At 38.5% G+C, this 16,240-nt stretch overlaps 1 protein-coding gene across 2 annotated transcripts in view; it reads left to right on the forward strand.

The window, feature by feature from the left end:
• The window catches only part of PRKCE (protein kinase C epsilon), a 265,165-nt gene that overhangs the window by 88,570 nt on the left and 160,355 nt on the right, over positions 1 to 16,240 (forward strand). For both annotated transcript variants that reach the window (XM_026046230.1, XM_026046229.1), the window contains exon 2: positions 6,376 to 6,439. In XM_026046230.1, coding sequence (XP_025902015.1) covers positions 6,376 to 6,439 — 64 coding nt within the window. The remainder of the gene's footprint in view (positions 1 to 6,375; positions 6,440 to 16,240) is intronic.

The following is a 16,240-nucleotide window of genomic DNA, read 5'->3' on the forward strand; positions in this document are numbered from 1 at the left end:
ATATAAGCATTTCCTGTTTGAAAGAGCAGGGTGAGGGGAAAATGACAGGAAAATACTATTAAAATAGCTCTCTGGTACAGTAAATACCCAATTACAAYGATTTCTTTGACAAAAGCCTATGAGGCTGTAGGTACACTAGGTTATGACTTTTTCAGTCCTTAGCTGCTTCGTTGAATGGAAGTTGTATTATGTGTGATTTGGGATATGTGATTCAATGTCGGTATATGCTTTAAGTAATGAAAGGATTCTTGGTTTTGAATTGATTTCTGAACACTGTGGATATTTAGCTGAGTCTTGTTTTCCCTGGTTGCTTCTGTTCTGTATTATGTCTTGCATGTGCCTGGTCCTGGAAAATGTTTGATCTTTTCTGTAGGTCATGCAAGATGTTTGATGTCTTTGACTTTTGAGTAGGAGCAAATAAATTACAGAAAGCCCTGTGGCCAAAACTTCTTAACTTTTATGTATATCATTGTGGTCAATTATAATGCATTGAGCTGTGTTAAGTTTCTCTGTAATCATAATAATGAAATATGTAACAAATTTAGTGAAAGGCAGCTTTGAGTTTTGTGGCAGTGCCCTGGCTCTGAAAGGGACAGGATTTCTTTGACCAGGATTTCTTGAGCAAGAGGCTGTGGAAAAMGGAGTACACAGCAACAGTGATTCTAGGGAAGATAACAGTGTTGGGCAGCAGGACCTTTGAAAGTCATATTTACTTCACATAATTAGTCATTTAACTTCTGAATTCAGTTTGTTTTGTCATCATGTTTATTAAAAAAAAGCTATTTTGCAGACCTTGCAATGTATATTGCAAAGCCATTTAGGTGAGCTTAGGTGAGCTGCTGAGGATTCAAGTGTGAATACTGAGTTTAATCTTATCTCTAGCCTGCTGTTTCTAATGGGAATTTGGACTGGTTCTAATAACAGTTGGAGTGTTTTTTTTTAAAGGCATTTAAATGACTTAGAAGTGTACAAAATCAGATAAAGTTGAGTCTGCAGTCACTTTGGATCATACTGAAAAGTGCCACTATTAGTGTTGTATTTTCTGTTAAGTTAAATAGTTAACCAAGTACCTAACTCAAATCAGAAAAATCTTTTGTTTAAAGAACAGAGGAAAAAGATTGTGTCTAAATGCACTTTCTGATTTCAAGTATTACGATAACTTTATGAAGTTGTAGGAATAATATATGATCAAAACAGGAGAATTAAATACCCTTCAACTAGCAGATTTATTTCCCAGCYTTTGCAAATATCAATTCTTGAAGCTTGCAGTTTCTTCTCTCTTTTCGGGGAAGTTTTAGTGTCCAAGAGAAACTTCACCATGTTATGCTCACCAAGGGTTAATACATACTGGTTTCTGAAGTCCTTCATGACTGAACTAACACTCTGTAGTGACAAATCATATGTTGGGAGGTTTATGCTTTAAGCTATCCAAATGTCAGATAATCCTAGAACATCACGAAAAGAGGTGTAAGGAGGTTTTATGACTCAACTTCCTGTTTCTGTTGCTCCTACGGTTCATTTAGACCTTTTACTATTGGGAAAAAAAAATCCTAAATAGCTTTATAGTTGAAGACTTTTGTTATTGTGTTTAGCATAATTTCTAGCTACAAAATACCGGAGCACTTGTTCACTCCTGTATTGCTGGGTTCTTATTTAGGGCATTGGAATGACAACTTCCTCTGATGAAGAAAATGCCAAGTCTAAGTGAACTTAAGAATTAATTTTCCAAAATAAAATTCAGGAGTTAAAAGACTACAGAAAGCAAACATAGAGAAACTCAATTTTTTCTCAATTTTCTGCATATTTTCATTACACTTCTTAACTCTAGAACTGCGTAAGAAAAGACAAGCTTAGCAAATACTACAGAGAAATATTGAAGCATCCTTTCTTTTCCCCCCCATAACTGAATAGAAGAAAAAGGAGATTGCCTGCTAGCTGTGTATGAGAGGATGTTCTTTTTGTTTATTTGCTTGTTTTCAAGAACAGTTCCKAGGTGTTTCTGACTGATACTGCAGGAGGATAAGGTGGGTATAGCCGGCCAGGGTGRATCTTAACTGGGGACTAGGACAAATGGTCCAGTGGGCAGTTCAGTTCTAGGATAAACTGTAGCCTCCTTGTGTGCCTCCCTGGCAAGCCACTTAGTCTAGCTTGTGCCTTGGGGAGTATCCCATTTTACAGATGGGGAACTGTCTCAGAAGGGTGTTGAAAATAAAATCCATTAATGACTGTGAAACTATATAAATGCCTTCAATATGCTGAAACTTGGCTATGGTTTCAGCATGGGGTTTTTTCCTCTGAAAATGTGTCTGGTTTTATGGATGGTTGCCTTTTGTTCCCTGAAACAGACTACCAATATGCTTTTCTTACGCCTGGAGCTTTTCAAGATCTGCAGTTTTCTAGCAGTCATTGTACTGATCTTGCCATACTGCCACAGAAAAAATTATAGCAATATAAAAATTGTTTAAAACTAATTCCAATTAGTTGCCTGCACCTGCCAGAACTTTATATTTTAGCAAATGTCATGACTATAGTATGGACCAATAACCAGGATAAGATATTGAGGGGGTGCTCAAATATTTTGCTCCAGTGGTTGTTACTTTGAACATGTATGTCGAATGTGGCCTATATGTACAAGCCATAAATTTTGCAGTGTGGTTAAGCAAAGCTCATGTTGTGTCAACTCTTCTGTCTCATCCCTTATTTGCATCTTGCCTTGTTCCCTGCTGTCCTTTTCAACAGCCATTTCTTCCTAGTTTTCTTCTCATAGCGTCTCCCTGCATGTATAAATGCTTGGCTCTATTCAGAGAAATATTTTTAGTCAAAGGGAAGAGTCATCATCAGAACTGCTGTGATCAGACAGTTTCCACTGGGTTCAAGAATGTCTGTTTCATTCAGCTGAATTTGTCATTCTTTTTCTGGTTATCTACGTCTAAGGGTATTTCTTTTGTAATGTTTTTCTGTGCATTTGGTGAAAGTGTCTTAGATGCAGCTTCTAAAATAATTTCACCAAAAAATTAAGATAGTGGTCTAAAAACTGTTGTATTACAGTTTAAATAACAAAAAAATTCTTTTTTTATGAATGTTGGTTGTCATTTTATAGCTTCTAGGTATGGTTTAATGTGTAGACTGAAGAGGGGGGGGAAACACTTTTGAGGTGTATTTCTTTATATAATTATGCTTCTAGGTATTGAATTAGAAATATTCTATGCAAAATCAGAATTGAATCAATTTTTTTCTTCCATACCTGAAGACTGGAAATCAAAAGACTGGATTCCTATCAGTTTTGGGGGTTTTCGCTGCTATTCAACTTCCATACAGAGGGTCATCTGAGGCAACTAACTGCCAGCTTTTGGCACGAATAATAAATCATGTGACAGATCACTGTCAACATAGGCGCTCACTGAAAGGGAGTATTCTAAAAACTTAAATAAAAACATTCCTGTTTCATTCACATTGGTATTTGGAGTGTTCTAGTTGGAAAATCACTCCTTTTGTGCAGGAAACTTCTTTCCACAAATGCTCTGCTTAGAGTATCAGCGAAAATTCTCAATCAAAATCAGTAGGCAACATTTGGAATAAATTGTATATGGAGAATTGTCCACTTGATGGATAATGGAAACTTGAATTCAGTGCTCCAATCTGTCCTGGGTTGCTTCCAATGTTGTTTAACTTTAAAAATAAGTGAGCAGGAGGGATGCTTTGTAGTGCTGTTCACCAGCTCTTGCAGCCCTGCTGAAGAATCACTGCCTGATTCTCCATCGGGAGAAGTGTTGGTTTTGTGTGTGATTGGTTAGATTTTTAAAGCTSGATTAAACACTTAACTGCAGCTCAACCAGATAATATATAATGCTGGTACAAAGAGAGCACTGGATATGCCTAACTTAGCAATTGCTATGGCACTTGAGCATTTGAAAGTTGTTAGCCCTCAGTTTAGACATCAAAGCCTATCTGTGCACCTGTGCTCCTGATTGCATCCTTTGCATTTAGAAACTCTGCCAAGGTAGACAAGCAATATTTTGACATCAGTAGCTTTATTCAAAAAAAAAAAAAATTAAAAAAATCACAGCAACTATTTCAGAAACTGTTAGGAATAACCTTACTCGATATTCAATGCTTTATTAATGGGAAAATTTGACCATGCTTTCATTATCTTGTCCTCTGGGCAACTCTTGGCCCCGCTAACACTCATTTTATCCCTTGTCTATTTAAAAATAATCCCTGTGATGGTTTTCTAGATCTGTTGGTGTGTGGCAGGAGGAGCCTGGGTGCCTGGAGCACCCACCAGCTGTGACCAGAAGGAGAGAAACAAGTTCCCTTCCTGTAAAGGCCCTTTTTACTTAAAAGAGGAAAGCAGAAATGGAAGGATCCCTACAAAAGAAGGTGGCCTCATGGGTTAGCAGATGGGCAAAGCCTGGTATTCCTGGGACTGTTTTTCCATGCCAAGCCTTTTCCCTCGCGCTTTGTAGCTAGCAAGAGGCAGGCTCCATCCTTGCCTATTTGCTGAGCAGGTTGAGAGCAGGTTGAGGGCAGAGTCCTGAATTCACAGGTCAATTCCCTGACAAGGAGACACCTTTCATTTGCAATAGATCCCCAGTGCCATATCCTGGTAGTTGGCTCAGAATTTTTGCTACTACTCTAGGCAGGATTAAGTATCAAAGAGGAGCCCTCTTGCAAAGAAAGCTGTGGTAAGTTTTTGGCAAAACGATTTTGACGTATCAATTAATCTGTAATTTAATCAGTAATTCCTACATTTGTATCATTACGGGATGTGTGACTTCCTCCCCTGTGTGAGGCAGTAAGTTCTCTTGTTATGAAGAATGTGAATCATCATTAAAAATTAAATTCAAGTTGTGGTTGTCAAAGTGATCAAAGGACGCTTTATGATGCATTATCCCGACTGTTTGAAATGTTCATTTACTTGCTAATCTGCAAAGCTCAGTAGATTGGTCGCCTAAGTTATTAGTGTGAATTATTGATATCTTGGTATCATTTTATCCTAATACCCTATCTTTTTTTTTGCCATTTATGATTTAAGACAATTTGTATCTCATATGAGCCTAGAGAGCTGACAGAACAAGGTTCATCTTTCCTAGCACCATAGACTAGTGTGGAGTGGAAGGTGACAGAGGACAGAGCAGGGTTTGAAGTGGCCTGTGCCTAGGTGCAGTCACAGCCTGATGTTGGATCTGCTTAAGAAGAGCAGACAGAACCTGGTGAGATGGAGGAGAGAAAGCATGGGGCTATCTATCCTTATGGTTTTGCTGCAGCTCTGGCCCCACCACAGCCCTGGTCGTGGTGCCCTGGCCTGTGGCCATCAGGCCCSATGCCCAAGGTGGTTCCTGGGGCTGGGGCTGCTCCCTCATGGCAGTGGGTGGACTTTGGTGGCCAGGCCTGGACCTGCTGCAGCTGGGAGCCCCCAGTCAGCACCTAGCCAGCAGGTCATGCAAAATACCTGAGTTGGCAAGAAAACATACTGTTAATGTAAACTATGCTGACTTCTCTCACAGTTTCTGTAATCTTATGACAGCTGAAATCTGAAAGTAAGAGCTAATGATTGTACTGTGTTAACTGCAGTTATTGTTTTGAGGTGAGTGGCTGTAAAAGCTGCTTGTGGTATTTTAGGAKTTATGAAGTCATTGGTCAAGCAAGGTCATCTTGCTAAAGCCCCCGAGACCTTCAGATAGAGTCACTTGATATTGAGCACCTACTGAAGCTGATGGTCATGAGGACAAAGRCTCCTTAATCTTCCAGTATGACAGTTCAGCAATTAAACAGTTCGYATTTTGGAGCAAGAGGGTAAAATGTGTATTGTTTTAGCAGTAATGAAAATATTGAAAGCATGTATAACTAGCTAAACAAGTTGTGTGTGCTAATATATATAATATATAAGTATATAATTAACCTCCTTGTAGTGCAACCAAAACCAATCTATCACTCTGTTTTACATGTGAGTAGGGTAGAGTTTTGCTTTAAATATTTGTCTAGCTGAGCTCAGTATCATGGAAGCTATTCAGCACTCATTTTTAACTATTTTTTCATGGAAATAGTGGTTGAAATGTATGGTGGAACAGTGTTTAAAACATTTGGTTTTGAAAACATTTGATTTGATTTAAAATCACTGGATTCAAGCTTACAAAGTGGTAAGGACATGCATTTGTGTTTCACTTCACTGAAGTAACAGGGTCCTCAAGCCCTCTTCTATTAGACCATGTTTGTTAATTGCAAAAGATGAAGACTCTCTTTAGTATGCTGCAGAATTGCCTGTGTGTCCTGCATACCCTTCTGCTTCAAGGGCTTTGGAAACTTTCCTGCATGTGCAATAGCTTACTTTGAAAGCCACTCTAAGTTATATTTTAATTCTCTTCTTGATTGCAGATTGACTTGGAGCCAGAAGGGAGAGTATATGTCATCATAGACCTTTCAGGATCATCAGGTGAAGGTAGGGATTTCCAATCTTGTATCTTCTTCTCTCAGTGGAATCTTCCAAGGACCTCTTTAATGGAGGTACTGGAGAAGATGCYCTGTGCCAAAACCCTCTTACAATGAATGCTTTTTGATTAATGTGCCTGTGAGTTGAGCCATTGCAGTGCATCTTACGCCATTAATCACTGATAGTAACAATACCAGCTGAAAGCATAATAACCAAATGAGAGTAGATGATTAGAGTTATTAATTTCCAGAAGACACATCCTGATTCTTATCTTTGAAAGAATGCTCTCCACCATATAGGAAGAAATGGTGAGATGACAAATAGAGGGAAAAGTGTATTTGCTATTTAAGGTTGTCCTAATATTTGGTATCTTTCCATTAAACATTTTGCCTCCCAAGTAAGGGATGCAAGCATTGTAGTAAGAGATATTTTCATAGGAATGACCTAGTAATTGCATGTTGGAGAAAGCCCAAGAAATTTGGGAGAAACATTTATTGACTTCAGAAATTCTTCTCTTTTTAAGTAGGAGAAAAGTCAGGTGTTATGGTAGAAATGTGAAAAYTTATTAAGAGGTAAAGCTGTTGTGTGTCTGAATTATGTTCTTGGTRGCACCCTGACCTACTGAGATGGACTGGATGACTAGTTTTGGTTGATTATTTTATTTTAACTGATGTCCTCTGAGCCATAGGCTCCTATGCTGAGTAYCTCATAGAGCTCTGCTAAACAAGATTATTGTTGATTCAGAATACATAAAGATTGATATAAAACCTGAAAGGAGCTGAAACAGAAAATGGAACAAAATGAAATTTTGTGTGGCATAGTTGAGTAAGAGCAGAAGAATGTGTTTTTTCTGCTCTTCATAATGAATTGCTATGCTCTGACCAATTACTAATAGTGCCTTGCAAAACCCATACTGTACTATCTCCTGAATTTAAAAACAAAGAAAACTCTTATTCAGGCCTTGTTTTATACCCACGTGCCTACTGTAAAACGTACTCTCTCTCCTTTTTTCATATTGCATAAGTAGTAGACAATGTTTCAAATGTAGTTTCCATGCATCTGGCTAATTATTGTGTCAATTTAAGACTGAAAAGTGATTAGCAATGTTAATTTTGTCACAGGACTGGTAGATGTACTTCATGTATTTTGCTTCTGGTTAATAGGTRTATTAACCTATGGATATTAATATCTAACTCAACAGTGTTGCTATTCCATTCCAAGATGAGTTCTCGTGTGTTAGACTGTCAGGAGGAAGGAAGACTTGTGTTCTGCTGTGTCTCAGGCATCCTGAAGACCTTATAGCCTTTTACACAAAATTAAATTGGCTGTGGTCATGTTTCCTATGTTGTGTGCATTACTCTGTGGCCTCTGCAAGACACTTAGAAAGAAATTTGCAGAGCTAGAATTTATGTTAATACAGAACTAGGGAGTGTAAGAATAGGAAAGTTTTCAAGGAGATAGGTACCTAAGGAAAAAAAAACTTAGTAAGTATGGCTTATGGAAAGGCCAAGAGATTCCAGTAGGCATGAATTTGGTAGAAGGCTGGAGAAATTTCTATGTTTGAAAAATGCTATAGAACTTCTATATTTTTAAAGCTTTCCTACAGCTTTAAGAACTGTGGAAAAGTGTGGAAGTATTGAAAAACTCCAGAGGAAAGTTAGAATTTGAAAATGGGGAAAATCAACCAGTTTTGTACAGCTTTTCATGAACTTGTTTAATGGTGTTTTGATAGCACCATTGTGAGGCTGAGATTAGCTACTTTCGAGTTTCACTTCAGCTGCCTTAAATTCAAGCACCTAGTCTAACACAGTCATCTTCCGAGTCCTCTGGTAGTAAGTAGATATATTTGATGTATGTGCATATGTGCTTACATATATAATACTTGTCAGACAAACGTCCTTATAAACATTTTATGTATTTGAATTTGTCTTGCACTGTATGCCTTTGCTATAAAAAGAGCAAAGGATTATGTTAAATTAAAGGCATGATTTCAATAGCAGAAGTGATTCTCATTTTTGACCTAATTTGTTAAGCAGGACTTTAGTTTTTTTGAAATCCACTATTCATTGTGAGTTATAAAAATATTCTTTTCATAGCAGTATTTTTTTCATGCTGTGAGAATCCCAATACAAAGTTGAGTTCCTTTAAAGGTAAAAGTAAATGGTGTTTCATTCCAAGTTTTGTAAGTTTTTGGTAATAGTCTTCAAAACGAGTGGTAACCAAGAGCTTGATACTTCAGCCTCTTCAGATAGAATTGCCTCTCAAGTGAATGTTCTTACCAGAGAAAGGCAGTATGTTGACATATTGAAACCTGGATCTGCATCTAAACCCATCTATGTTCTACAAACCCTCAGTTAGGGATTTGGGTTGTTGCTGAATGCCTGTAATTCCCCTAGGACAATGCAGGTCAGAAATGCAGGCTGTCATCCAAAGGTGCAAAAGTACCAGGCTAATGAGAAAGGTCCTTGCTGGGTCTTGGCAATAGGACTGTCAAAGCCTATTCCTGAGTGCACAATATTCAGCAACTTTAGGTGTGAATTAGGCGTCACGATTTGAGAATCCTGCTAGGCCTCTTTCTGAGTGCTGAGAGCCTAACTGCTTCTGTAAATGTGACCCTTAAGCCTTCCAATGTGTTTAGGAAACCCAGCCTTACCTTCTTCTGGAATTGCCAGCTTGTGTGGTAGAATCAAACAGATTATGCATTTTCAGTAATTGTCTGCTAAGTTGCTTAAAGTCCCATTGCGGCATTAATTCATCTCTGATTCTGGAGGGGGCAAATTATTTATAAAAATTGACTTTTATATTATAGACACAATTGCTAATGTTCATTAATGATGGTGTCCCAGTTCTGCCCAGTTATCCCCTCTGAGAAAGTTGCTATATAAATGGCAAATATGCACATAAGGTCCTAAACAATGAGAACTGAGACCTTATAGTTTGAGCTTTCTCATTGATGTCTGAGATGTTGCTGCCACGTATCTTTTAAAACTCAACTGACCTTCAGGCCCAGCTGCCAGATTGTTTATCCTGCTGTGTTACTTGCACTTGTATGGCAAAATAATGAAAACAGTTCATTGTTATAGTCAACTTCCTCAACGGAAGCCTACAATTTCTCTTCTACCTCCTGCTTCCCACTCCTTTGAACCAACTTATTTTGGACTTTCATTATTCCTAGGTTTAGGTGGAAAAGGTAGAAATATGTTGCATTACAAAGAAGTAAAGATATCTCTGTCTGTTCTTGTCATGTGGCTAGGCTTGTTGAGAGCCATTCTGAGRTATCGATATCACAATCCACTCCGCATTATTACGTGGAATCCTATTATAAAAAGTTGCTGGCTTTACTACTTAAGATTTTTCCTCCTCATCAAAACTCAAGCTAGAAATCCATGGGAGATTTAGACTAGTCTTAGCTTGTGTGCCATCTTCTACACTCCTTGAAGCAGCCTGGAGCAGCAGCTCTGCTTCTGCAGCAGTACCTTGCAGCTCTGAGGAGGCAGCCTTGAAAACTCAAGGCTTTAGACTGCTCCCCACTGGATATCTTGCAGCATTGCCAGCAATGGGCTGTTGGAATCCCAAGGTATTTGGATTTGCTCTGAAAAAATAATCTCAGGAAACTTATTTAATTCTAGTCTTGAACTGGCAAATGGTTGGAAGACGCACATACTGGAGTGTGAGAAGTGGGAAGAAAACCACATAAAAAGCCCTAGCAACAACAACAAACCCAACGGAATTATTTATATCAGTTTTTTTAACTAATCCCATTTTGGAGCCTGCTTATAGCTTCTGAATGCTTGTTCTGCATTGAGAGGGAGGGTGAGAAACTAYTGTCGCAATCTCTTATCAATCCTGTAGTAGGAACAATCCAGCCCACGTATTGAAGACAAAATGCTAAATGAGCTAAGCATCGAATAGAAGGTGATGTGCTCAAATTTTAGCAGTAAAATTGGAATCCTAACATTTGAACATGCCCAAATTGGTACGTGCAAAAGCAGTACTGCAAAACAGTTTGTGTATGCCCGCTGCATATGTGTGTGTCTTAGTTGCACRTCTTTGTGGTGTTATGCTTTTCTGAGCACCCCGCTGAGAGCATGCACAATTTCTCTTGCCTTGTTGTATGACACAGCAAGTCCTTCTCTTTATTGGTTCTGCATAGATCTGGGTAATTCACAGTATGGACAGTGATATAAGAAGAGGGAGAAGAAACAGCTCTCCCAAAATACTTTTTGAAATTCTGTTTTGAACTAAATAGTATTTCTATAGCATGTGTGATGAAGGTCTTTACGTTGACTTTGCCAAAATTGATCTGCAGGATTTTTGTTAAATTTTGATAGGATTTCATGTTGAAAATGTCTTGGTGCGTCTAGAATAAATATGCACTATAGTTAGTAAAATCTGTTGTGATTAAACTTCTAATGATCTAAACTTCTAACTCTGTGATTAAATAGATGTGATTAAACTTCTAACACTTTTTACTGGGTTTCTTAAGTATTGACAAATATTAACAGTTTGCCAAGAACTTGAAAGGCGAGTTTAAAAACAAACTCTTGCTCTGTAAACAAATATGAAGTTTCCATAGAGATGACACAAATTAATTGGAATTTTTCCTATTGGCTTCATTGAGTCATGTGCTGTGCTACATACAAGCATCTAGGTTCTTGTAAGAAAGAAGAAGCATTTATGATAATTTGCCTTTATGACACCAATTCAAAACATGGGTTGTCACTGTTGTCTTCAATTCAAAACATGGGTTGTCTTGTCAAACTTGCAAAGTGTGCAATCAGTCAATTCCTCTTTTACCCAAACACCTGATAACTTGATTGGATTTCTTATTAGAAGAGCAAGATTTATAGAGGACCAGTCTTGGTAAGAGTTAGCTTGGGAAAGGTCTGTCATATGCATTCCCTGCTAGTTTACTTGGCAAACTGGATCTACCTTGTGCACTGGTTTTTAGTCCTRTGTCATCTGTGACTGCTGGGACTATGGAGGAGTGTGGTGTGTCTCAGCCTTGGCCTGGAAGGGAGACTCCTTTCAGATGCACAGCCTTTTTCCTTTGATGCTGGTCACTGTCCAAGGTCACATTGATTTTTTTCTATATTAATTCAGTGATGCTGTAGGCATTATTTCTAGGCTGAAATGCTCTCATTGACTGTTTTATTGACCTGCTTTGGCAGCATTTTTCATCTGTTTTAGTTGGTGCTTAGAAAATTTCGTGAGTGAACTTTTTTGAGAAATATTTAAGAGCGCAAATGTATTTGATCAAGGTCCAAATGCAGTCAACATTTAAAACGCAACCAATGCAATGACACAATGATTCAGTTTATAAACTTGGATAACAGATGGCCATCAAATCTGTAAGAGGTAATTGCCCAAGGAATGATTAAAAACTTTCAATAAAGTCAGTTTTATATACAGTGAAAGACAGAAGCTGCTATTTTTAAAAGCTTATGGCTTTCCTGCTGCTTTTGTCATCACAGATGTCTTGTTTCTTCAGAATTATTGGTTTGTGTGACACAAATGTATACAGTTACTTATAGTAGTTTTACACCAATGTGTGAATTAAATTACCATTTGCAATATGTCACTGTGAATTAGTAACTGTAGAATGAGTTGCAGGATGACCTTAATGAAATAGATTTTTCTCTCAGTGTATTGTTTCAGGTAGCTTACAATAAGAACTTAAGAACTATTCAAAACTTTCCTATATGTTAGATTTAAACAGTGATGGTGATCTAAATGTCATTAGATGCCTGAATTCATATTACATAATAATCTTTATATAATTACAGATTCTGTGTGTTGGAGTGGGCAGTTAAGTTCCAATCAAATACTTTRGCTCTTGCTATAGACAGTAGATACTGTGGAAAGCTGCTTGTTGGAAGTTTTGGGTCATGACTACAAATTATGTAGACAAAAAGATTACATCTTCTAATAAATTCATCTTCTCAGATTCAGCTGCTGTTGAGATGCTTACATTCCACAAAACGAAGAACTTAAGGTGTTCTTTTGCAGTAAAAGTCTTTCAGTTGAAGTCATGGCAATATTTCATGAATACAAAATGTTTTTTTGCAAGTTAATTGTTTGGCTTTTTGCATTGGAAAATCCAACCAAGAAGTACTTAAAACAATTAGGTTATGAGTTTAACACCCAAGTCAACATATGTGGCTCTAAAGCAGTTTTCCAGTTAGGCCTTTTCCCTGAGTGCTGTCTGTTCTCAGTGCAGATGCAGACTGTGCCAATTGACATATTGCAGCCCAAGATCTGCAGAAGAGGAGAATCAAGTGCCAGCAGAAGCAGGRTTTCCTTTAATGTTGCTTATGTTTCATACCTGATAAACCTTTGACATTGCTTCAGCTCATCAGGATAGCCACAGGATTTATTCCAGGCATCCAGCTTGGGTAGAATCAGTAGAGCAGGGAGGAGTGTTTCTGATCCAGGTGTAGCTCTGTTAGTGCAATGTAATCCATGATGGGGGTTGCAAACTGCCTGCAGTTCGTATGTCTCCTTTTGTCAGAACTCTGGTTCCTTAGGTTGTTTTGTTTTCATCATGATTATGCTCGTTATGCTGAAAGGGCCTGGAAAAACGGGATCTGTTTGTGACAGGCACAGTGTGCACAGGGCCCAGCAGAAGGTGCATGCCTAGAAATCTCTAAGCAGTATGCATTCATGAACTAAGCTCTTTTTTGCTCTTTCTAGCAATCTACCCTAGTGAAGAGCTGCTTTAACAGTCTTTCAAAGACAATTTTGGCRGTTTAGTTGCCATTTTGGGAACAGGCCAATTGGTAGTGAGTGGTGAGGAAAAAGAACCATTTGGAGAGCAGCAGGGGTAGCTGGGCTAAGTGAAGCCCAACTTTCTGCTGAGCTGGGATTTGCTCACTCTGTGTTTCATACTCTTCTGTTTGGGGTGCAGTCTACCAAGGATCGCATTGCTTTGGGGGACAATCTGAACAGCAGGGGTTTTTATGCTGTGATGTCTTTATTTTGTTTCTTCACCCTTCCCCTCCATCCTGAGAACCTACTAGAGGCTTCATCAGAATTCATCTAACGTTATCTAGGCAGCCAGTAGCTGCCTAGTGGTGCTCAGTGGGCTCGGGGAGGTTTGTGCTGAGTTCCTAGTACATGTTTGACAGCCAGACCTTTCCCAAATCTTCTTGCTAGATGCAGAGCAGCTTGCCTAGATGCATTTTGTGCAGGCATCATGGGGCTCAGCAAACTGTGTGCTCTGTGTGCTTCTAGAGTCATGGCTATGGCTTCTTCTGAGGGCTGAAATAGTTGGAGTCTGTGTGACCAGAACAGTGCTGGGCTATCAGTGTTAACTAGAGGCTCTTCTGCCTTCATTGACTCCACTCAGCTGTGATTAGGGCTCGAGCTCGTCACAAATACACTTCCCCCTGATGGTTCTGAGAGACTGTAAGCTCAGGGATATACATTTTGCAGTGTCCATATTCTGTAGCTTTCCTCCCTTTGTGATGGAAAGCAGAATATCTAGTCAGAAGAAGCCAGGCATGTATTTGCACTCTGCTCCATTAGCTTTGGTAAGCTGAGCTTTGCTGCTTTATAGCTGGGGTGAAGGCAGAACATAAACCAATTTTCAGCTTTCCTCCTGCAAGGAGCCTGTGTTGCTTCCTTGCCTTCCTAGCACACCTGCAAGCTGTAGCCTGTGAGCCAGCTTCAAATGTAACAGTCTCTGCTTTCAAAATCCACTATGCAGTTTGTCAAGTGAGAGCTTATTTCATTTGGAGCTTTGATTTTAAGCAGGCAGATGGTTTTGAGGCTTTTTTGTCCATTCAGCTTTTCAAWTTTTCTGTAGCAGAAATCAGAACTTATTCATGCCATAAGGCAGAGGGGAGGGTGAAGAGATAAAAAGGGGGAGGGAGAAGCTTAAACTGATTTACAAAGYTTTCTTTTGGCTTCACCTTTGTTTTATTCTCTTAAGGAAGCTAAATATATTTCTAATAGGGCTTTTCTCTTGGGTTGTCTTCTGATTTAATCTTCTGTGCTGAAGGGTGGATGCTTATCTCAAGAATAAAAATATTCTCCTGGGTTTCTTTATTTTTCTCTTCTTTTTTGTGACTCTTTACAGCTGTAAGAAATCTTTGCTCATTCAGCTTAGAAATTTTAGCTAAGAATCTTTAAACTTGGTTGTTTGGGTTGTGGTTTGTCACTAGACTTACTGTTAGCCAAAGAAGAGAATTATGAAATTATTACAGACGCGGCATATGTATTTGCTCAAATATGGAAGCTTGAAGGCATCATGTTTCACTGGCCAACCCTTATTTCAGATGAACAATATTAATCTGTTTTCCCAGATCAGATAGAGTAAGTTAATGGCAGCACATATTGAACATCTGTAACACTCCGAGCACTAGTGTGACTTTAGTATGTGATGTGTTCCTGTTGAGGCAGAATTTCACATGTTGGTAGTGTGTCATCTGAAAGCAGATGTTTGTGCTCTGTTACCCAGAAAAACCAGAACTGAAAAGCATGAAAACACTTTGCATGTGTCAGCTAGACTGGCTTCAGTAATGGTGCAGACGTTTGGTTAGGAAAATAAACCTTGCGGSCTAACAGTTGAAACTGGGATTTTTTAAATATTTATTATTTTAATATATTAATGGAAACACTGATGACTATTTGGTGACAATACAGTTAGTCCAGTTTGCTGCATTATACTTGGAAAATGCCCTGCTTTGTAGAGAGGCTCCCCAAAGGGTGTTCATATTATTTTGATTTTATGTGGCAAATGCCTTTGTAATGAACATCCCTCCTTGGAGTTACAGCCATCGCTTGGATTATATCCAGTTAGCTGATGGAACATCTGGTAAGTGTTGTGTGTTTGTAATAAGCCCTTACTGTTTAAAGCAAGCTCAGGCTTTTCAGGCAAAGATCAGTGACCTTTTCTTGGCAGCCTTCTAGCTGTTTGCCAAAACAAGTGGCTCACAGGGAGCAAGTCACTGGTAGAAGGTCTGGTTTAAAGGAGCCTTTGTCTTGTGCCCGAACAGCTTGCAGTTGATTCAGCAAAATTACTTTGCTATTGCAGTATAATGCTGCAATAAGAAACTCCTACATATCATACTCCAAGTTGCTGAGCGTCTTTTTTGCTCTCTTTATGTAGAATATAYTCAGAGAACTATGTAAGGAATAGTGATGTTTGCTATTGCCTTTGCATGTGCTTAGTGTGTTTTTGAAGAAAGCTGGCAAAAAGTATGGGAGCACTTAGGTATGCAGCCACCAGTATCATTTTAAGAGGAACAAACTAGTGATAAAATCTGGGATAGAAATATGTTTTCAAAACCTATTTATGGCTAGCTATTTCATAATGTGTTACATAGTAAATAGAATTTAATCCCTTGCTCTATAATATGAGGTAGTATTATGAAAGAGGTTAATATTATGGTACATATATTTTTATATGGTTTCTGTATTTATTTTTCTTGCAGTTCATAAAATATGCCACCTATATGGTGTTATGGTTTGTTCAGGTTATATATTTTACTTTTTGTTTTTCCTTTTTTTTGTGCAACAGTAGCATGCATTTAATCTAGGCCTCTTTCACACTATTATGCCAATAATAGGCAAGTCTATTTATTGTTAGTAATATTGAGGTGAGAAAAGTCTCAATATGGGGGCATTTCCACTAACTGATGGGGGATAAATAGATGAGGTAATGCACATGTTGAGTGTAGTTCTAACCATATTCTTGGCTTGCAGGAGTCTTACAGAGGTCGGGTGGRGGTTTGGTTGAGTTCAGTGTGGTTGTCTTTGGAAAAAGCTTCATTTTTTAAGATGTTCTGTACCAGTAGTCTGCCCAGC

Source organism: Nothoprocta perdicaria, unplaced genomic scaffold (assembly GCF_003342845.1).
Source record: "Nothoprocta perdicaria isolate Ctin4 unplaced genomic scaffold, notPer1 scaffold_43, whole genome shotgun sequence".
Taxonomy (NCBI): Eukaryota; Metazoa; Chordata; class Aves; order Tinamiformes; family Tinamidae; genus Nothoprocta; species Nothoprocta perdicaria.